Genomic DNA, 23,141 nt, shown 5'->3' on the forward strand with positions numbered 1-23,141 from the left:
ACATGTGTGTGTGTCAGAAACATACACAGAAGACACACAAAGCAGAGCTGGGTTGTATCAAATGTTCTAGATGTTTTATTGGTGTTGGTTTCATTTATTTGACACACATGTTCTACTAGTTTGTGTATTTCATTTCTTCTTTTTTTCTCGTTTTGTTTTGTTTTCATCATCTGCTGCAGCCTTCTGAGATCGACCCAGCCTGAGACACAAACACGCACTCAGACCCGGACTGGACCGGGAGCTGGTCCAGGAGTAGACCCAGGCACATGGACTCGTCATCATCTTCCTCTTCATCATCATCACCACCACATCACAGCACACTGCGCCACCACATCATACCAGCAGTGACAGGAACCTGAACGTCTGGTCGTCTCGGTGAAAACCTGGAACCCTGATGTTACTTTAGTCGAGACTCGCCGGACGAAATAACTGAAACCAACTGAAAAAGGAGGAGAGTGGGACATCCCTCCACTGTTCCTATCTCGCTAAGATCTCCTCCAGAGTGTCGGCTTTTTTTTTACACTTCAGTATAGAATTATATAGATTTCCTAGAGCACACAGAAAGATCCAACTTTGGGGAGGGGTGTCGGAGGGGGGGGGGGGTGTACTGTAATGGTGGTAACAAGAACGATGGTTCACACGGTGCACACAAACAGACAAACAGGAGGGAGGGGGAGTCGAAGAGTGAGAGACGAATGGGTCGAGGGACAGGACACTATGGGGTGTGCTTTGTCGGGCCTAAACAGGGATAAGAGGCTCTCACGTACTCCCCCTCCTGATGTGGAAATAATAAAAAAAAAGTGATAAACCCCCCGCCCCTCCTGACAGACAGAAAAACAAAGAGTGTGGCCGCTGAGAAGACGGACGAGTGTGGGCGGTGACGGCTCTGCTGGTCCTCCACAGGCAGGAGACTGAGGTGGCAGTCGGAGTGGCGTCGGCGGTGGGATCCCTCGGTATTTTCTGATCAGGGGTTATGACGAGGAAGGGGGGGAGGGGGGGAGGAGGGGTACAGGGGTACAGAAGACAAGAAGGAAAAGGAAGGAGCAAGATGGCCCTTTTTTTTTGCTGAGCAGACACGTCCTCCTCTGCATCCAATCTACATACACAATATGCAGCTGCCGTTTGGTAGATATATCGGTTTATGTACACAGCAGTGAGAGAACACATGCAAAGAGTATCATAGGAGAGGGGGGAGGCGGGGCGGGGGAGGGGAGAAGGGGTCTGGGACGAGGCGGGGCCGATGTAGAAAGTCGTAAAGGTGCTTTTGCTGTTTTTAATCTTTGGGGCAGTTGTGATGAAAATTGCTTCAAAGCGTTTTTTTGTCTTTAAGGGGGCGGGGCGTCTTGGAGGTATGTCTTGTCAGGGATGGAGTAACAGGGGGGAGAAATAAGTGGGCGGGGGTGATGGATCAATAGTAGGTCTCCCTTTCCACCCATCCTGCGGAGCAAAGAGAGGAGAGACGTCAGAGCCGGTTCAAGTGTTCGTTGACCCTCGACTCCAGAACATGTCACAGTCACACATGATTTCTCTGTGAAATGTCAAGAGCCACGTTGGGGTGTTTTTTCGTAGTGAGCAGCCTGGTGGTCTCATAAAAATGTAAAGTATCCATGACCAACTAGCATTTTATCATTCAATAAGTTGTCAATGGTACAGCATGATAATTTATCGCACGAGTGAACATGTTACCTGGTCCTCATTTGTGCTGTGGATTACCGTAATGACAGTAATACGCGCACCAATGTGCTGGTTCCCTGCTTGTAGATGGACTTTAAATTTGCTAAATTGATAAACCTTCACAGGTTAAATAAAAAACTGCTACATTTTTTAACCAGGAGTACAAATGTGATCCTAATATTTTGCTCTTATAACCATGATTGTTTCTGCGATTGTTGCAGTATATTATGGGACTTATTTGTGAGGTGTTTCACCTTCTGAAAGACATGTTTACTTCCCAGTTTAGTAACGTTAGCTTAGAACACTCACCTCCAGGGTTCCGGCGAAGGAGAAGTTTTCGGACCTCATCATAAACAAAGATGAGAAAACTATATGGGAATGCACAGAACCACCAGGAAGGCCTGAAGATAGAGAGAGTATTGTTTGAATATACAGTACACACATTAAAAGATTAAAGACACTTCAAAGACTCTAGAGATGAATTACGATCATACATTTCTACAGAGTTTCAGTTCATCTAAGACATTATTCTGTCAATTGTAGCCGTGAAGGTTCCACGAGCTCTTACTTGAGAGGGTACATCCTGAGGGCCACGTCCATGCCTGGGCAGTAGGACAGGAAGGCAGCCAGAGCAGTTTCTTCAAACAGGCCGAAGATAAGAATCTTGTTCCTGTGTCGACGAGAACATGATCAACAACGGTCTTTGGGTCCTCGGTGCGAGCCGGACTCACCTCATGCCCTGCTGGAACACGGAGTTCCGCCGGGTCTTGCAGATGATGACGTCGGCCCACTGCACGACCACGATGCTGACGAAGAAGGCGGTGTGGCAGGTGAACTCCACGATCTTCCTCTGCTCATATGTCTGAGGGGGACCGAGCGGAGGGTGAGGTTTGGGAATGCTGGATGAAGCGACCGAGAGGGCGACGTGTTCCTCCAACTAACTCACCCATTGCTGACCATAGCTGTCCTCCAGGTCGTTCACTGACCGGTCGTCCCAGTCCAGTCTGATGCCGACCAGGCGGGAGGGAAGGAAACCGTTCTCGGCCAAGATGACAAAGTAGGCGAAGAAGCCTCCCAGAGCCTGGATCATTCCTGAAAGAGAAGGCGTTCTCAGTCATGATTCCACTCCGACATAAAAACAGGAAGTTGGATTATTATCCCTCAGATCTTCGTTCTGAACAGGAACATTTTAAACACATGGACATCACTAACAGTCAGTTAACAAAAAAAAACTCGAATGTATCTTTCAATTCATCGAACCACAACATATGTCTTTGAGCAGTGCTCGGTTTTTACTTTGTTACTGTGTCTCACATCTGTCCTGAATTCTATGTCCCATATTTGTAACCCATAAATGTCTTATTTTTATTTTTCAATCCAAAACAGCCTTTTCTGCATTAAACTCAATCTCAGGAGCATGAAGTCATATGTGTGGAGCATCTGTTTTGAAGTGTATGTTGACATGTTTTAACTGTTCCAGGTTTGTCTCAGGAAAACTCTCTTTAGGTTCCCCTGGACTTATCAAATGTAAACCCCTGCCAGCCACTTTCAAATTAATGTTTTTCGAATCTTTTGAGAATTTTCAAAGGGTTTCAAAAATCCATACTTTTAAAAACTTTCCAGACCGGCGTAATGATCGCCCCCTTTTCACAGTTCACACTTTAGTAATATGTGCTTTATCTGAAGTATTTATGTTTGTATTTCTTCTGGCAATTAAATATATGAGAAGTTTGGTGAAGAGGGAGAGTGTATCTATGTTGGGCCTGTTTCTGTCCTTGTACTTGAGAAACATGTCCCCTTCCGCCCAAACAAAGTCCTGGATATTCTGTTCCCAGCATGACTTACAAGCTGAGGCAACAGACACGCATTTAAAAGGTGTTTTTCTCCGTGCTTCGTCTGCAGGACTGTGTTCCGCATCACATCACACTACTGGAGACGTGGATGAGGTGCAGGCTGATGCACATAAACAAGTTATTTTTTTGTGTTTTTGAAATGAAAAACACATTAGGCTCTCTTAAGTTTTGTTATCAAAGTGGATCTGGAGAGTCTCAATGTGTGCTCCAGGTCTGCCAACAAGCAACGTTCAAGTCCACTCACCGATTTGTCCGTAGGCGATGCTGATGAGCCTCTCGTTCACCAGCTTGTCCCTGAAAGGGTTCCTGGGCTGACGCTTCATGATGTCGCTCTCGGCAGCTTCGTAGGCCAGTGAGATGGCTGGAACCTGCAGAGGACGAGTTGAAAACCGGTCGGTGAAACACATTCTCCCGAACACCACCATCGTTTGTTTAGTGTCACTTATGTTATCTTCAACCATATTGACGACAACAAATACATTTTAAGTTTAAGTCACAGGACTCTCTACTAGAGACGGATCCGTCGCTGTTCGTGGTGCTAGCTTCATTCACATCCGTAATCTAGTCTATCTAGTATTATTTCTTCTCACCATGTCGGTTCCCAGATCAATGCAGAGGATGGTGATCGTTCCCAAAGGCAGCGGTATGTTGACAATGATGAACAGGAGGAACGGGGTGATCTCTGGGATGTTGCTGGTCAAGGTGTAGGCGATGGATTTCTTCAAGTTGTCAAAGATCAATCGACCTGAGAGGAGAAGGGACAGATGGTATGAGAGAATGTTTTTTTTGTTTTTGTCCCTCAACGTTCTTCTCACCTTCTTCCACGCCAGTGACAATAGACGCAAAATTGTCATCCAACAAGATCATGTCGGCGGCCTGCTTGGACACGTCGGAGCCGGAGATCCCCATGGCAACGCCGATGTCGGCCTTCTTCAGAGCGGGAGAGTCGTTCACACCGTCTCCGGTCACAGCCACGATGGCTCCCTGAGAGAGAAGAGTTGGTGTGAGGCTTCGTTTCGACACTTCCTTTCCACATCACACCATCGAAGGCGGACTTTGGAAAGAGCCAACACAGATTTCAATGGACGGAGTCTGTGGAAAAGAAACTAAATAAAGTGTAAAAGAAATGGCACCAAAAGGTAAACAGTGATGATACAAGCTGACGTGTCATCTATTGTGTTGGACAGAATGACTCGTTCCACTGAATGTGTCGGTGAAATCACATCAGTAGATCAGGTGAGTGTGAGATCAGACCCGGACAATAAGTCCCCAGGAGTCTTTTCTGAGTCTTCAGCAGAACCTAGTACATCAACACTAGCAGCCCTGCTTTATAACACTCAACATGAATCATCAGTTTACTAATGACCTCTTACTCATACTAATAATATACAGTTAAAGCAGACTTGCAAAAACTATATTATAATACTAAAAAGAGAACGTCAACAGAATTAGCGTTTAACAATGCAGGTGATTCTGTGTTTTCGTCACTGTTTTTGGACACTGGATTAGGATTATTCACTGAACAAAGGTTAAATCGGTCATAAAACATATCATTAATTGAGAATGGTTGAAATGTATGTTTCAAATCAAAAAAAATGTATCGTTTTTTATTTGATGAATTCTACTCTTTTATTCGCATTAGAGAACTTGTGATGAGGTGAAGAGCGTTATTTCAGTCTCTGGCGCCATCTCATGGTGTATATGTAGAACTGCAACGGGCGGTCTATGACATCTACCATCATCAAAATGAGTTGAAAAAATGTGTTGTGTTTCAAGTTATATACAACAGTTAACTATAGAAGTTTTTTTTTTACAGAATTACAGAATAAACTGAAGCTAAGAACACAGGATTATTTCAGTTTTATGATTCATGCAAGGTAAATTACAATATTATTTTTAACACTAACTTCAGTTCAGTTCAGTGCAGTTAGCAGGAATGTCCTGGACAATATCTTTACAAAATGTATTTTATGAATACTCAAAACATATTGTTTTGTGTATATGACAAAAACAAAGATGAAAAATCATATGTTTGATTCAATAATGTATTATGTAGCTGGTGTCAGAGCAGTTGTTCTCTTGTTTATTTTGAATAGAGATGGATTTATTACTGTTCTTTAAATGATGATCTTTTATCAACATTAAATTCAGAAGAGTAAAAGATAAATACAAAAGTGCAAACCTGTCTTTGACATCCCTCCACGATGATCAGCTTCTGCTGTGGGGAAGTCCTAGCAAAGACGATCTCCGTGTGGTTCCTCAGGATGTCGTCCATCTGGTCCTGAGACAGCTCCTTCAGGTCGGTGCCGTGGATCACGCAGGCCTTGGCATCCCTGCACACACAGAGGCGTTCAGCGGTGACCGGTGATCTTTGTTTGAAGATGAGACTATGACTCGATCCTCACCTGGGATTGACCTGGCTGACTGGGATGTTGAGACGAGCAGCGATGTCCTCGACTGTCTCATTGCCCTCTGAGATGATGCCCACTCCCTTGGCGATGGCTTTGGCAGTGATGGGGTGATCTCCAGTGACCATGATGACCTGAAGCAAGAGTTGACCAGATTTAAATGCATGTAGGCACATTTATCTTTTACAAAATACATTTTTTTATTATTATTTACATTTGATTTTTACTCTTCTTTCACACATTAGGTTGTATGCTTTCCTTTCATTTATTTATTTATCTTCTTATACATTCTACTTTATTTCCCAAATGTGTTCCTTTGGTAAATTTCATAGGTCCACAATTTTCTTTCATAAGTTTTATTCAATGTTAAATACATGATTTGTTTGTCAACACTTTATGTTACTTGGTTTTTGGTGGGTTTTTAATAGTGTTCATTGACTTTTTCTTTCTATTTCTCTTCAGTGGTCCTTTTTTGATTAATTGTGTTATGGGACTTTTGTTGTTAATTCAGTTTTATATTTTTATATCCTAAACTTTGTTCTGTGTGTTTTCAATAAACATTTGACATACCTAAATAAACATAATTGACCACGCAGAGATCACTTGGTTTTTCTAAAGTAAAAATTAAAAACCTTTTTTAAACATGAGCATTTTCTTCTGCTCTTCGTCTTTTTTCAATTAATAATATTTACTTAATTTAGACGACTTTCATTTGTAATATTGAATTCTGAACTTAGACCTCCATAGTCATATTTTAATTAATGTTATCATACAGAAGATGATTCAAGTTCAGAGGACTCAGTGGTTTGAGTCATTGAACATCTTCCCTCCTGAATTGAACTGACGTGACAAACATCAATGTTGACTCAGAAGTGACTGTGTCGTGTTCTGGAGAACGGACCTTGATACCAGCAGATCGGCACTTGCCCACAGCGTCGGGCACAGCGGCACGCGGCGGGTCGATCATGGACATCAGGCCGACGAAGCAAAGGTTGTCGGTCTGGAAGTTGACGTCGTCTGTGTCGAATGCAAAGCCCTTTGGATACTGATCCTCAGGCAGCATTACGTGGCAGAAACCTGGAGAGGTAAGAAGATTTACATGATCGTTTTCACTCAATTCCACGTTTATTTAAATTTAAACTTAATGATGCCAATCACTGAACTAGCTGGGACAAAATTAAAATAAGTACTTCTCAAAATTCTAATGTGTCTCTGGTTCGGCTTTTGTTCTTTTTCATTTTGTTCTTGTGATACTTTCTCGTCTTTTATTACTTAGGATGTTTATACATGTTTGTCAAGAAGCATCTTTTGTTTTCCTGCATCATATATAAAATTATTTATATCTTAACAATTCAACTCTATTATCCTTATTGGGCTCATATAGAACTATGTACTAAGAATAATCAAGCATGACAGGAAGATACAAATTGGAATGCCCACTCTGGCATGTGTGCGCCTCCTAGTGGCTAAAACGGGCACTCCAGTAGTTCCTGACTTGACAGATAGATGATTGAAAAAAAGGTGAATATTTGAGCTGTCATGTTTTTAGGGAGAATTTTCAACACTCCTGTATATGTTCCACACAAACTTAAGGCTCAGAGTCTGAATCCACACCAGAGCTTCTACAAGAGCTTGAAGTGGTCACAAAATAACTTTAACTGCTTGAGCTTTTGTCTGGTTTGTGTTTTCATTCATCTGGAGATATAGGATAATAGGTTCAGTTCAATTTATTTTAAAAGGACAATGTAAAGTAACTATTTGAGTTCGAACAGAAATAATTTTTTGCTAGTACATAAATCCAGTGCAATTAAAACTACTCCTATTTGTTGTTTTTTTAATTAATTTATATTTTCTCTTTTGTTGTAAGGTTTAAAACAGTTTTGAAATATAAGAAAGTTACCAAATAGTAGTGCAGTTTAGAGAGAAAAATAGTAGAGATAAATTATGGTATAAATTAGGATGTGAACCAATATTAACAATTTAACTAATATTCATTTTGCTGATTGTTCATTTACTTCAAAGACATTTAAATAAACATTTCAAAGACATTTAATTTTATTTGTATTTTTGTCAATCCAACATTTTTGGAAGACATACATATTTAAGCTAATAACATTTTTAAATAGCCAATATTTTTCTCTTCAATGTGTTGTTTGATGATATTCTTTTTTCATTTTGTGTAATATATTTTTTGACAGTAACCATGTGAGCTTCATTTCATCTTGAGGCTCTGAGTAAGGTTTAGTTTGTGGGGCCATGTGGTCCTACACAGCTTTTTACATGATAACAAATATAAGATTCTTATTTATGTATTATGGTGCGAAGAAGCAAAAATGTTAACTTTTTGTGATCTTGTTTTTCTCTCTTCTTACCCAGCACTCGCTCTCCCAGGCCTCCCAGTTCCATGTAGGCGTTCTGGAACGCCTCCTTCAACTCTTCATCCATGGGTTGCTCTTTGCCCTGCAGCATGATGGTGGAGCAGCGGTCAAGGATCCTCTCAGGAGCTCCCTTCATCACCAGCAGGTAGCGGTTGTCATTGAGGTCTTCTGTCTCGTGAACGGAGAGCTGGTGGAGGAGTCATGAGAGTTGACTTCACGATGGTTCGAGAAGGTCAACCGTGGACCGTGGCCTGCACTGACCTGGTACTTGTTGGTGGAGTTGAAGGGGATCTCGGCCACCTTCTTGTTCCTGTCCCTCATAGCCCGGACGGAGCCGCACGACAACTCGATGCACTTGAGCAAGGCGGACTCGGAGGCGTCGCCGGCCACGTCACGTTTCAAGATGGCGATGGAGTCTTGTCCCGCCTTGAACTGGGCCCGGTTGCACAGAGCGGCGACCCGGGACAGAGCCTGCCATGTCACGGAGCTCTTGTCGAAGGAAGCGCCTGGAATACGAACGCAGGTGGTGAGTGACGGTGAGAGCTTGACCTCATGAGCACGTGATGCTCACCGGACTGGTCCTCGGTGGTGTCGGCCTCGTGGATCTGGTTGTCGAACCACATGTGGGCCACGGTCATCCTGTTCTGGGTCAGGGTGCCAGTCTTGTCGGAGCAGATGGTGGAGGTGGAGCCCAGGGTTTCTACGGCCTCCAGGTTCTTCACCAGACAGTTCTTCTTGGCCATACGTTTGGCCGTCAGGGTCAGACACACCTGGTCGACAACATCACCGTTTTAATCGCACAGTAGCGACACCTAGTGGAGTTCTTTTCCACACACATTTGGAAACCTGACAAGATGTAGACGGACATACTACGAGAGTTCTAGTGAGTCACTTACCGTGACTGTAGCCAGCAGACCTTCGGGCACATTGGCCACGATGATTCCAATCAGGAAGATGACGGCCTCCAACCATGAGTATCCCAGGACCAGAGCCAGCACGAAGAAAGTGACTCCCAGGAACACGGCCACTCCGGTGATGATGTGGATGAAATGCTCGATCTCCTTGGCGATGGGGGTCTTGCCGGTCTCCAGGCCGGAGGTCAGAGTGGCGATGCGACCCATGACGGTGCGATCTCCGGTGCAGATGACGATACCGCGAGCTGTGCCTGTAGAGGAAGAGACACAGGTTATTATGTTATTATTACAGGTTCACTTCTCCTTCAGAACAGCTCCTGGATTTTAACTTCCTTAATATTTCGTTGGTAGATTCCTATTCTATCCTTTATTATTTCATCAAAAAAGTCACTTAAATGAAAAAATATATAAATCAAAAAACAAGTTGCTTCAATGCAAAAACAAGTGTCCAAGCGGTCTGAAATTAAAAACTATATATAACAAATTAATTTATAAAAATATGAATATTAATAAAGTTGTATACGATGTATAAAATATATACTTTCTGGATTAAAACCCTTTATTAAATGTAACATTATAATAATAATAACATTTATTTAGATTGAAGCAACTTTTTTTTACATTACAAATATGTTTATTCTATTGAAGCAACTTTTTGATTAAATAATAAAGAAACAAATTTACCCTAATACAGAGGCAGCTGTTCTGTGTAAAGGAGTTCTGTAGCGCTACCGCCACCTGCTGGCCTGTTATATTAATTAATTAAATAGATGTAAATAAGTAAGTAATTTGTATTTATATAGCGCTTTCCAGACCAGGGTCACAAAGCGCTTAAACAATCAAAACAATATTCAATTATTTCAAGTATATACTTTAAAGGTCAAGATAACACTGAGAACAACTCAGGCGTTCCATAAGGGATTTATAATAATAATAATAATAAAAATAATAATGTCTATATGACCAGGGTCACAAAGCGCTTTGAAAAATATATGCAAAATTAGCTGTCCTTCCTCTTTCCAATTCATTTCTTATCAAAACAACATAAATGCCGATTCCAGAGAATAGTGTTGAATATTTATTCTCTCTCACTTGTCTCCAAAGAAACAGAAGGAATCATGGGATATCTAATCAAAACATGGTCATGATGAGGGACTTACTGCATCCTTGAGAGGAAAGACTTCAACATTTGAAACATGTGAGTGAGTCAGGAAAGTTGGGTTTTACGTTAGTTGCCCTTTAATGATGAACTTAGATAAAATAAATGTTTTAATAAAATAAATGTTTTAATAAAATGCGGTGCAGACACACACGGCTTAATGAACTTCTTTGCTCTTTAAGCTTTCTAGATTCCTAAATAAACATTATAAACGCAGAGTTCACTCAATTTTTCTACAGTAAATACTAAAAACGTTTGTTATGAAGTACTTTTGTTCCCCCCCCCCCAACAAAAAATAAATTAAAACAATCATAGCAAGTGTGATGATTTACCTTCCACGCAGTTGGTGGAGAAGAAAGCCACATTACGGGTCTCCAGAGGGTTGTCATGGGTACAATCAGGTGACCTGCTCTGAGGCTCTGACTCTCCTGTGAGGGAGGAGTTGTCTACCTGTGGACGTAGAGAACAACATCATCCTTATTGAGCAGAGGCTGTGCTTTAACAGATATTTAAGTTTTCTGTTCTGTCTCTTTTTCTTGGTTGGTTAGCGGATGTAAGTAAGTAAGTAAGTCATTTTTATTTATATAGCGCTTTTCCAGATCAGGGTCACAAAGCGCTTAAACAATCAAAACAATATTCAATAAAGTATATACTTTAAAGATCAAGATAAAACTGATAACACAACAGAAGTTCCAGAAAATCAAGGAAACCCTGAACAAATAAAAACGTCAACAGGAACAAATATTATTGAAATGCAATGAAAGAAATGCACATTTGTTAAGTTCCATGTTTAGGACTTTTTTATTCCCCATTTAAAATCGTTTGAGTAAATATTAAGATCTTATTCACATTTCTTTTGTGTTGGTTTCTTTTTTAAGTTCATCAATGTTTTATTGAAAGATTTAGGTTTATTTTTGGTTAATTTCTACTTGATTTTCTTACTTGCTGCATCAGTGTTAGCATACAAAGTTAAAGTTACGTCTAAATGACTGTTTGCTAGCAATAAGATAGATAAAAAGTTTCACTTTGTTAATAATAATAATAAAATTAAAAAAATACGAATCAGAAAACTTCCAAAAATATAGGCCATGGTACGCTTGAGCTCCCCGTTCTCTAACAAATATATTTGGTGGTGACGTTATGTTTAACAGCGTATCTTTGAAGTGTCACAGTTCATTGTGTGTGTGTGTGTATGTGTGTGTGTGTGTGTGTGTGTGTGTGTGTGTGTGTGTGTGTGTGTGTGTACCTTGCAGCCGTGAGCTGAAACAACACGGATGTCAGCAGGGATTCTGTCTCCTCCCTTCACTTCGATCAGATCTCCACCCACCACTTCCTCCGCATTGATCTGCACCTTCTCACCCTCGCGGATCACCAACGCTTGCTGCGGGGAAAATTTGGGTCCAGATTTAGACAAAAGAAGAAAATAATCCAGCATTTTACCCTTTAAATGTTTTTCTCCCTTAGGTGCTGTTACATCACAGCTGTGTGGGGAAGAGATTGTCCAAACAATAGCTGCTCAGTGTCGGTTGCAGCTGAACATTTTTTAATAAGACCTCAGAGATATATTCTTGTGTTTCTGCCGCGCTCGATCGTCAGCACAGTCGACGCCTGTTAAAATGTTGTCAAGACTGGTTCAGGTTTGTTTTAATTGTCGGTTTTTATGAGTCCGTTTGAGAAAGAATGTGACGTGGAATGTCTCAATATATACTTCAGAGGGAAACAAAGGGCAATACAATCCTCACCTGAGGCACCATGTTCTTGAAAGACTCCATGATTTTGGAGCTCTTGGCCTCTTGGAAATATGAGAAGCACCCAGTGATGACGACGACGGCTGTGAGCACGATACCCAGGTACAACTGGAAGGGGGAACAGAGAGAGAGAGTGAGACGACCCGAGGTGTGTTTGGGGGGTCAGGTGTCTTCTCACATTGTCTCCTGCGGGATCGTCTTCAGTGGCAGCCTGGATGGCGTAGGCAAGGAAACAGAGGATGGCGCCGGTCCACAGCAGGATGGAGAATCCACCGAAAAGCTGGCGACAGAACTTGACCCACTCCGGGGTGGTGGGGGGCGGGGTGAGGGCGTTGGGGCCGTCCCTGATCAGAAACTCTGCGGCCTTGGCATTTGTCAGTCCCTGGAGGTGAAGGACGTGCGTTGAGTTTGGGAAATGATTCCATCCATTTATGAAGCTTGGATGATTCATAGATGGCAAAACAAAAAAACTTGTTTTCTTTGTATAATAACATATAGAATATATATATAAAGCATATATATAGCAAATGTATTGTCCTTTTTATAACGTCCTCAGTGTTAAACTGAAAAACGTAGAACAGTCATGTGACAGTTTCACCACATATTTCAAATAATTTTAACTAAACTTTACAAACGTCAATTTGTTTAAGGAGAAGATCTTATATTTTGAGCAGATAACAATGATAATTTTTTCATAAAATAAAGAAAACATATTTTTTCTGGAAAACATCTTTCCAGCAGTTGTGATGATTCATAAAATACATTAATAATGTTGTTTTTTAACTTTTCACTTAAAAAAAAAGAATAAAAAGTGCGTGATTATGTCATAATAGTGATTATCTTTAATCATTAAAGTCTTTATTTATTAACATTTATAATTCTCGAAGGCCCATCTCTGTCATTTCATTAAATTATTCATTTTAAATATACACAAATTAAAAAAAAAAAAAAAACACAATTCTTGGTAGGTTTGTTACTTTGTACTTTGGTGCACTAAATATTTAAATTATTTTGAAATCAATCTAAATTTTTCTTTGCACAAACATAAAAATATAAAAAATAAAAAACAGACTAGATCTTAAATAAAGGTGAGCTAAAAATAGATTTTGTTTTCAATAATAATGACCACTTTTTAAACGGGAGATATTCCCGAGGAGTTAACATCAAAATTGAAAATGAAAAAAACATCATGGTACAGGTAGAGCCTAAGATTCAATCACCTGGACAATGTCAGTCTGGAATTTCCTGCATACTTCCTCTACGGACATCTTGTGTTCCGTCTGCAGAGCACACAGAGAGAAGATCAGAGGCTCACAAGGTTGAGAATGTTTCATATGTTGAGCATGCAAGTAAAGCTGGATAAAAACAAGATTAAGATTAAGATCTGGGAAAGTGTCTAAAAGGAAGTTTGTTTCATGCAGTTCACCTGAGATTATCAGTGCAGTCAGGTGTGTGTTTCTTGCACCGGGATCACAGTGAGGACCAACACAACACACTCAGGGCAATATTCACGTGTGTCTCTTTTCTTGAAACATCTTTCTACTCTTGTGTTTCACTTGCTACAGAGAGGAATTTAAATATACTCACAATAGGAACTTCCTTCTTCAGGTCGTCCATGTCCTTGGTCCCCCCTTTCTTCTTGGGGGATCGGTCATCCTTGTCCTGTGTGGTGGCAACTCGGTAACTGTCTGATCTCCCATACTACAGACATACACACACATTTTACACATGCTCTTGGACTAAATTTGGGGGCGGGGGGGTGTTTCGTCTGAGCATAAATCAAACAACAAAGACTTTAAGTGGTAGGGTCAGATCAGAGGACGTAATGTCACTGGACATACTGGGAGTTCTCCATGTGAAGTAGCCTTGTGAAGTCTGTCTTGATTCTATTTGGCTTCAGAGACACATTATGTGGACGTAATAAAATTAAGCTTTCATCATAGATGTGGCAGCAGAGCTGCACTCTGGCGCCTCCATCAGAAACACATTGAAGACGGCGCCTGCACTCAGACATGGTGTGATCTGCATCCATAATGTTTCCTCCTCTGATGTCCACGAGCCAATTAACCCGTAATTGAAGACACTTTAAAAGGCCTTCGTGTCATCAAAGCTGGTCGTCCACAGGTCCGACAGCGGCTGGTCACTGAACAAAGACACATCCAAAGATCCACGACTAATGCTTTCATCATAGAGATCTTGCTTTAACTATGGAAGTCCATGAAAGAAAAGAATCGCAACACGTAAAACAAACAAAACCCCAGAAACAAAGAGTGAACTAATAAATATCTATTCATGCGGGGGTCACATTGTCTTACTTCCTGTGATTGTGTTCTAAATTTAAAGGCTGTTAAAAGTCAGTCTTAGAAGAGCATTTTGACCGCTCATTGATGCGTCCAGCGACACAGGTCAGAGGTCGGAACTCCGTTTTATCCAGTCTGTGGTGGATCAGATTAGTCCAGATTATATCCAGTGAATGTTTGTGAAGATGAAGGTCTGTAAAAGTTGCAAAGGTATCCCTTTAAAGCACAAGATGACGATATTTAAACAGAATATTTGTTTATGAATTGAGAAACTCAAGAGTGAATCTGTTTTCTTGTAATAAAAATGGCCATATACACTAAAAGAAAATAATGATATTATTGCGTGATTAAGAACGGTTCTTCTAGTAGTATGCCTGAGGTAGAACCAGGTTTTCCTCTTAATCCCTCTTTTATTTACTTTGCGATCATATTAGAAATGAGGCACATCTCTGCTAACTGGACACATCAATTGCTGAATATGTCTTTCCTTATTTAAAATCAACCTTGATGTTTTATTTTGAATTGCACACATCTCCTTCAAAATGTACCCTTGTATAGTTGTTTTATTTTTAATGATTGTGTATTTTGTACCCCTTTATAACTGAGCTTTGACTTTCTGAACCATTTAATTAAAATAATCCTCCCTTCTTTTTGTCATTTATTGCACCTTTCTTCAACCACATATTGAGTTTTATCCATCCTGAATAATATGGCATCATAGAACATGAAATATACTTGTTTGTGTTATCAAGTAATTTCCATCCATATCCATATATCTCTAAATATTGGTTATTTAGTCAGTGAAAGTCATTTGAATGAGTTATAAATGAAAAATAAACAACCGTTGAGAAGCCCACTGGCACACCTGCTACATATGTCAACACACACCTACAATTAACAACTCTTTTCCCTCGTTGACTTCTGCTATCATCATGCCTCAGCGAGTTGGAAAAAGACCAGACTTTCCTGTTTATCCTCACGAAACAAATCTGCGTTAACTTCTGTGACTTGTGCAACACCAGCGATCTTATACAAACAACATGTCAAAGAGGTGGTAGAGGGGAGCGGCTTTTTTTCCCTGCACATCCACAACCTTTTCATGCAAACGCATGTCGACACGCCCACGCTGAGGTTCAGCAGGTGAGCAAATCTCCCGCCGCAGCAAGATCAGGCAGGTCCACTGGGACCCGTATGCAGTGGAAAAGTACTGATGTTAGAGACAAACCCAACTTGCTGTTTGATAGTGTGTTTACGTTCTGGAAAAATCCACCCGTGTTCACACAAACACAAAAATCCATCTCCAGTGCGTACATGAAAACCACATGATTCCATTTCATAGTGACTAATATTCATGTTTGTGAGTTACGAATGATTCTATTCTCTAACGGATTTATGTCGTCATATTAAGTGTGTCTTTTAAAAGGTCACATGACCCTTTTTTTTGAGGTGGCGATGTATGCAGACTTCAAATTCCCTGATCAAAGATATTTCAAAAGCACATTCTGTTCAAGCTGATTGGATGATTGTTTTGTTTCGCCCTCTGCAAACACACACACACACACTCAGTAAAAGACAATAAAGCAGTCAAGACAGCGCAGAGGCAGAGATGGATGTGCGGGCGGAGGATGACAGACGGGAGAAAGTGAGACAGCAGTGGGAGGTGAGAAGCAGAGAGAGAGAGAAGCGACGACACCAGGTGCAGCCATCGTCACGTCGACTTCTGTGGCTCTTCTGTCCACTTCTAATTAGATATTGACCCACAGTCTTTGTCTGTTGGCTCTTTGTGGCCGATGACCTCCAGTGACCTCACACGAATTGATTTAGCAGAAACAACACGTTTCATTTTTTGGCTACAAACACCAGCACATACTATGAATGAGGTGTACAGGTGTGGATGTCAATCTAACTGAGAATGATTGCATTTCAGAAAGACTGTGGGTCATTTTTTTGTTATTAAATAAAGACTAAAAACTACTTTTACTCAGAAGGATGTATATTTATCAAAGATTTCTAGAGCATTTTCTGCTTTTCAAAATGTGTCTTGGCTTCCGACAATCAATGTCAATCAATGTCTCAGTGTTTAATCAGAGCTGTTTTGTTTATCTTTATGAAATTAGGACTTTAAAAGGGTTTTTTAAGGTGCAATAAATGACAAAAAGAAGGGAGAACTATTTTAATTCAATGGTTCAGAAAGTCAAAGCTAAGTTGAAGCAATTTTATATAGGGGTACAAAATACCCAATCATTAAAAATAAAACGACTATACAAGGGTACATTGTGAAGGGAGAAAAGATTTAAACTAAAAACTATACCAACTTTGTACACCTTTTTTATAAACTTAACCGTGAAAAAAGTGATTTCTTATTTTAATTATTTAATCATACAAAAAACAAATTCTGTGTGAATAAAGCTTTTCTTTATAAGTCAATATTAATCTTCTTTTTCATCGATGAATTAAATAAACAGCCCATCAGCTCATAATCCTTCTGTTGCTGAGGGAAGTCCTGCTCCCCAGACTTCTGCTTTCGTTTAGGTCAACGTTTCATACGTCATGAAGTTGCCTTTAAATGGTTTGTCTGAATCAGAAAGAACGAAGCATAGAAAAACAGACTTATGCCCATTTTCATACTCCATGGCTTCTGCAACATGATTTGAAAAGCCTTGTGTTTCCACAGGTATGTGGGTGTTTGTGTGTGTGTGGCGAGTGTAGCTGTCCTACCCAACTACTGCGTAACATAATGAGTCGCTGTGTTCCTCGGAAGGAAACAGAGACTAGCGTTTGGAATTACAGACGCTGCTCTTCTGCTGCCTTCCTGAGAGACCGATGGTCAGACTGTGACATCATCAGGTAGATAAACGTGTGATGTTAGCGCTCCAGTTAAACCTTCCTCTCATCGTTGATTATAGAAGGCACATGGAAGCGTTTTCCAAGCCGCTGCTGCTGCTTTTGTTACGACAATCAAAAGCCCCGCAATCCATGTGAACAATTGTGTCCACGAGTGTGTTTGAAGTGCAGGTAACCATGGCGACCGGAGCAGCCATCGGCATGGCGACGGATCTCAGCAGTGGTCCCGGCGCTAGCCAAGGATCTCCTGATGTGATCCGAGGCGAGTAATAATTGATGCATCTGTAGGGGACGCTGTGTTCGCTCGCTGTAAAACACGAGGCAGGCCATTGATTCAAGAAATTAACTATGAGTGTGTATCCGTGTGTGTGTGTGTGTGTGTGTGTGTGTGTGTGTGTGTGTGTGTGTGTGTGTGTGTGTGTGTGTGTGTGTGTGTGCAGAGGTGAGTCACGGCGCTGGCTATGGTCCGTATGTCTGCACGCATTGCGGCAGAGAGTGAGAGAAAGTGAATAAGGGCGTTGAAGTAGGAAACAAGTTCAAACAAACTTAATAACAACTATTGAGGCTAATTTTCATGAACTTTCTCCACACAACCATCATGCTCGTGTGATTTCAGCCCATCTTTTGTCCAAAGTTCGAGGGGGAGAAAGACTTAATCACTCTCTGGATGGGACAGGCTGAAACATGTTTAATAACCATGTGGTTTTTTTTACTTCTCTTTTTTCAACACCTGTGACAGGAAGCAGAGAAGGCGCCAGGATGTTTGACAAAAGTCAAACCCAGACATATGGTTTGAGATGTGAAACTGCAGCTTTTGAAATACGTAGTATTTCGGGTTTTCCCCCTGCATTCCACTTCTTCACAGGGTTTACAACGTAGGATTCAAATGTAGATTATTAGCGTTATAATTCCTATACTCGTGCTGACTCCTTACTATGGGCTGTGTTGGTGTCATCGGCCTCTGATACTGCAGGTATCATCGTGTGACATTGCAAAGGTCATTTGTCCATCTGTCGACTCTTGCTGCAGGATATGTTGGACCGGGGAAGGGGGGGGGCTCAAAGAGACAAAAGGGGCCGAGGGATTAGCTAGTAAGATTATAATGTTGGATTAAACCAGAGTTGACCCCCCACTCCTCCACACCCCCCCCCCCAACCCTAACCCTAACCCTAACCCCCCCCCCCCCAACTAACTTCAACAAACAACTCTTGTCTTTGGACTTCGTGATGGACGCTGATCATTTCATGACGACAATCAGTCGCCGCAGCAGAAAGTAAGGGTTGGATATCTGTTATCAGACCGAAGAATTTATTTTATCTGAACATTTTAACAGTTTGAAGATAGCGAGACAAAGTAGAATGTTTGATTACGTTCGGAGGACTAAGGGAACTGAATTAATGACGGGAGCAAGAGGTTAATTGTCTTTTAATTTCTTCTAAATTAATCAGCGGAAGGGATTAATACACATTAACTGAAATGATGACAATTTAGAGAATTCACTTTGACCTTAAAGACATAACTGTAGATTGCTGGTGCTCAATTTAACTTAAGTACGGATGTTAATACATCATACATATGTTGCTATTAAATCACAAAGTTTGAGTGGCAGTTACTTGCTGTCCAAACAAATGTCGTTACCACCATCTTCAATTACATGTTGCCCAGAATCCTTCATGTTCTGGTTTGTCAGACAAACATGTTAGCTAGCGTTTATAAGACGTGATGAACATGATGAACAATCAGCTACTGATGACGTAGTTTAACAACTAAAAACAATCTTTATATCAGGAGATTTAAAGGCAAATAAGGCAAATAATAAACATGTGATCTTTAGTGGCTTTAAACAACCATACTCCATGTTAAATCACTCTATTTTAATACAGGTATGTCCCAGAATGCCTTGCTCTGAGTCTCTGAAGGACGACTGAGCTCCATGGATATCTCCAAAGAGCCATTTTTTTTTTTGTTAAAGAACTAAAAAATAAACTTTATCATCATTTGAAAGGTGGTAGGAAAGGCTGCCATCCCCCACAACCCTGGCATAGATGGGATAGAACAATGAATGAATGTATTCATTATATATGAATTTTAAAAATGTATGACTACTAAATAATACATTCTTTGTGTGTTATGTGTTGTTCTCTTATACTCATTTAGACATAAATAAATATATTATTGTGCAAGTAATGATCTGAAATCAAACATTTGCATGTTCTTCCTGAATTAAGATTTTGGTAACACATTCTGGATAGAAAATAAATATTGATATTATTTTGTTTATTTGTTATTTGGCACATGATAGTATCATTTGATAATAAAATCTAAAATAATTGCAGGTTTATTTTTCCGTTTTTTTTGTTTAGTGTGTATGTGTTTTACAAGCTTTTGTCCACAGTTGTCCGCATGTTCACACAGCAACACACTCAACAAATACGCATCACCAAGGCGACGCTGTAGTGCAGACTTATTGTGTCGTGATATACTGGTGTGGAATGAGTTTGTGCCTCCGCGACTATCTTTGCCGATATTGAGCAATATCTGGATTCCGTCCTTTGTATCGCACACCGTGCGTCTTGTGATGCTTTATTGATCCGAACGCCTCGGGTCTGATTGACGAGGACAATGAAGGAGTGTCACCCTCTGTCGTTGGTTTGACCTTACGTGACCCTGAGCAGGCCTCACGTGCACCGGACAGAGGCCACCCAGAGGACGCCGTCCAGATGATCGGTCATCGATCCAGAGGTGCGACGGGATCCTGTGGTCGCCGCAGAGATCTCCCGTGAACCATCACCGTCATACGGGCCTTTTTTAAACCCCTTGAAATCAGCTCCTGCAGCAGCAGCTTCCACTGCGCGCCGACATTATGACCTTCTGACGAAGACTCACTTCCGCATCCTCTCTCGACGCGGCACTTTTTTTTTCCAGTACGCACACCAGGGATTTTCTACATGTTCATCCAATTTCCCATCTGTCTATGATAACCAATCCCAAGGCTCAGGGCAGGAGGAAACTGGAGCCCATGGTAATGTGAGCCTGTAGCTATTATCCTGTAACAGGATATATAGCCATGCAGCAGCAGCAGCCCTCCCCCCTCTTCCATATGCCTCCTCCATCTTGTTAACCCCCCTCCTCCGTCCCTCCCTCCCTCCCCCATGCGCTGCTTTTCTTTTACACCTGCACACCATCTCCCTTCTTTCTCTGACCCCCCCCCCCCCCAACATCCTCCTGTCCATCATCAGGGGCACACATGAATAAGTTTGTGAACCTAAAAATAAATAAATAACCTAAACGGATGTCTCTGTCTTCCTGCGTTGCCTTCCCTAAACTAGCCAATCACAGCGCTTCACAGGGAATTTCCACCCGCTAAGCCCCGCCCATAGTTTGACGCAGGAGGCTGAAGATGCCCCCTGCGGTATGGGGGGAAGGACAGCTGGCACAGTGCGACAGAAATCGCGAGAAGAAGAAAAAAAAATCACGGAGGAGATGACAGGAGTGTTGACACCTCCCGTCCATCCATCCATCCCTGGTCAGGAGGGGGGGTCACCTCGTCAGAGGGGAAACACCCTTCAGGGGCTCATGAACCGTGTGGAGGAGATCTGGCATCTAAAGCCCAACTTGCTCAGCATCCAGGGTTTGACGCAGTGCCCCCTACACCGGCGTCCATGGAACACTGCTGCTGCTCCTCCATCAGGAATTCCGCAGAGAGCCTCCTGCGTCATGACGCCGCAGCATCACATATTTAAAATTACAACTTCTTCTTCTCGCATCTTCTCCTCCTCGAAGGCACTATTTTTTTTAAGAGATAAAAATTCTGAGTGTCTCTGTGTGTGTCTGCGCTCCTCGGACCGATTATCGAGTCCTTCGTTATGTCACAAATTAAAAGGGAAATAAGCCTGTGAGGCGCTTACTCCCGGTTAACCGCATTATGACGCAGGGGGGGTCAGTGAGGGTACTGAAGGATGAGACACCCTTCACCATGTGTGGGTACCAGTCGGACTGAGGAGGATGGAGGGGGTGGGGGGGGGGGTCACATCTCGAAAGGTCACAGCAGCATCTGTGGGAAAGTCATTCACCTTCACCTGGTACCTTACAAAATTATATTTAATGTCATATATAGTAGGAGGTTGTGGCGAGAAAAAGGGGGGGATGCTCATACAACCCCCCCTCATCGCTCACCTGTCTCCTCACTAGAGAGACCCCTAAAGGCCTAGCATTCCCTGGCAAGGTTACAGCCATAACGAGGCCTATTAAGATCCCACGTTACGAACGACACAACCGACAAAAACCACACGCTCTACTTTATCAGCCTCCTCGCGTCACTTGTCACATTTTCTACATCTTTAGACGCGAGAGGGAGGGAAAAAAAAAATTCTATGACATGTAAGGCCTATAATACGTCACAAAAAAAAAAAAGAGGAAACATCTCCATTAATTGAGATAATTAAACAGTCGTTTGTCGCAGTCTGTGGGATCGGTTACACTGACACTGAATATATACATTATTTAAATGTTTCCACAGACTTCACAGGCCACTTCAAGGAAGGAAATACAAGGGTAAAAAAAAAGAAAGTTGTAAAGGTCGGTCTTACCCCCATGTTGGCGCAGTCTCTGTCCTGCGCTCAGGTGATGCACGGCTTGAGAGGTGTCAGCACCCCTGAGGACTATGTCGTCTAAAAATCGCAAAAAGAACTGAGGGTTTTAAAATAAACTCGGGGCTTTTTTTTCTTCCCGATCGCGAGACGCCGTTCAGAGGAAAGATCTGGGTCTCAAGCGGAGCATCACGTCCTCGTCTCTGCGGTTCTGGAGGCGAAAGACCGGTGAAGCAATCGAGCCGCACCGCTACCTTCTTAGGGGGAGGTCTTCTTCCGCGGATGAGCCCGGGCTGCCGCAGTACTCCTCTAGCTGCAAACACTCCGCCAGGGGGAAAGAAGAGCCCGCCTCGAGGAAGTGGCTGAGACGAGTTTAGCCCCGCCCCCTCCTGCACAGCCCAGCCAGCCAATCACGGCTCGGAGCGTCTCACCGCAACGGCAATGGCGGACCAATGGGGTGGCGCGCTCGGGCCGAGCGAGCCAATAGGAAGCCGGCTCTGCCCCTCCCGCTTTACTGCAGAATTCCGAGGCTCTGGCAGCCTGAGCAGCGTCGCGAATCTCTTAAGATGAAATTTTGTGTATAAATGGACGCACAAGGTTAGATTCGAGCTGTCGTGCTTGTGTTTTGTTCTTTGTGTAAAGTGTACATGTCAAGTGAGTATATATATAGTGTGTGTGTGTGTGTGCAGCCATATACGTGTCATAGGTTGTGTTCATGAGCATGTTGTCGCCACCAGTGACACATAATAGATCTTTATTATGGAAGATTAACCTTAAGAAAATGTACACGTGTGCTTTTTTAAAGGACTATTTCAGTGCTTCAGATCAGCTCAATGGCAACATCATCTCTGCAGGTGCACTGATAATGCAGAGTCAGCATATCCTGCTGTGTGTGTGTGTGTGTAGATTTGCATTTTGAACATGCTATTGCAGCAAGATCTGCAGGGTGAACAATGCGTGTGAGCTTATATTTGAATCAGTTTTAACCACGTGAAATTGTAGTTGGAGTGAGACATGAAGTGCAGATAGAAACATATCTGCATCCCTGTGTGTTATGATAAGATGCAGGATGTATAAAAAAAATATTCAGTCACAATCTGCGACACAGTGTAGGAGTAGAAACAGGTGATGGAAAGAATGCTATGACTTTCCATCACAGCGACAACAAAGGTACCCAACAAGATGGCAGCTTGATCTCCTTGACCATGAGCTTTTGAAACAATTACAATTAAATAATTACATCTACGTATTTCCTGAGCCTTTAGTGGAATGTC

At 41.9% G+C, this 23,141-nt stretch overlaps 1 protein-coding gene across 2 annotated transcripts; it reads right to left on the bottom strand.

Annotated features, from left to right (window-relative positions):
* Nucleotides 1-48: 48 nt before the first annotated feature.
* On the bottom strand, nt 49-22,124 carry atp1a3b (ATPase Na+/K+ transporting subunit alpha 3b). Of its 2 annotated transcripts, none has more exons than XM_087806419.1 (22): nt 21,868-22,124; nt 13,722-13,796; nt 13,355-13,414; nt 12,313-12,516; nt 12,129-12,242; nt 11,633-11,767; nt 10,719-10,836; nt 9,210-9,478; nt 8,885-9,083; nt 8,575-8,819; nt 8,308-8,500; nt 6,837-7,012; nt 5,933-6,069; nt 5,710-5,860; nt 4,343-4,511; nt 4,118-4,272; nt 3,772-3,895; nt 2,621-2,766; nt 2,406-2,536; nt 2,243-2,344; nt 1,984-2,075; nt 49-1,437 (listed from the first exon to the last, which is right to left on the bottom strand). In XM_087806419.1, the coding sequence occupies exons 1-22, from the start codon at nt 21,871-21,873 to the stop codon at nt 1,409-1,411; spliced, it is 3,030 nt and encodes a 1,009-aa protein (XP_087662545.1). In that variant the 5' UTR covers nt 21,874-22,124; the 3' UTR covers nt 49-1,408. The 2 variants fall into 2 exon arrangements, with proteins under 2 accessions (XP_087662545.1, XP_087662544.1); XM_087806418.1 differs by having other exon boundaries at nt 13,722-13,835.
* Between the last annotated feature and the right edge of the window lie 1,017 nt (nt 22,125-23,141).

This window comes from Callionymus lyra, chromosome 13 (assembly GCF_982586985.1).
Source record: "Callionymus lyra chromosome 13, fCalLyr1.hap1.1, whole genome shotgun sequence".
In the NCBI taxonomy this organism is placed as follows: domain Eukaryota; kingdom Metazoa; phylum Chordata; class Actinopteri; order Syngnathiformes; family Callionymidae; genus Callionymus; species Callionymus lyra.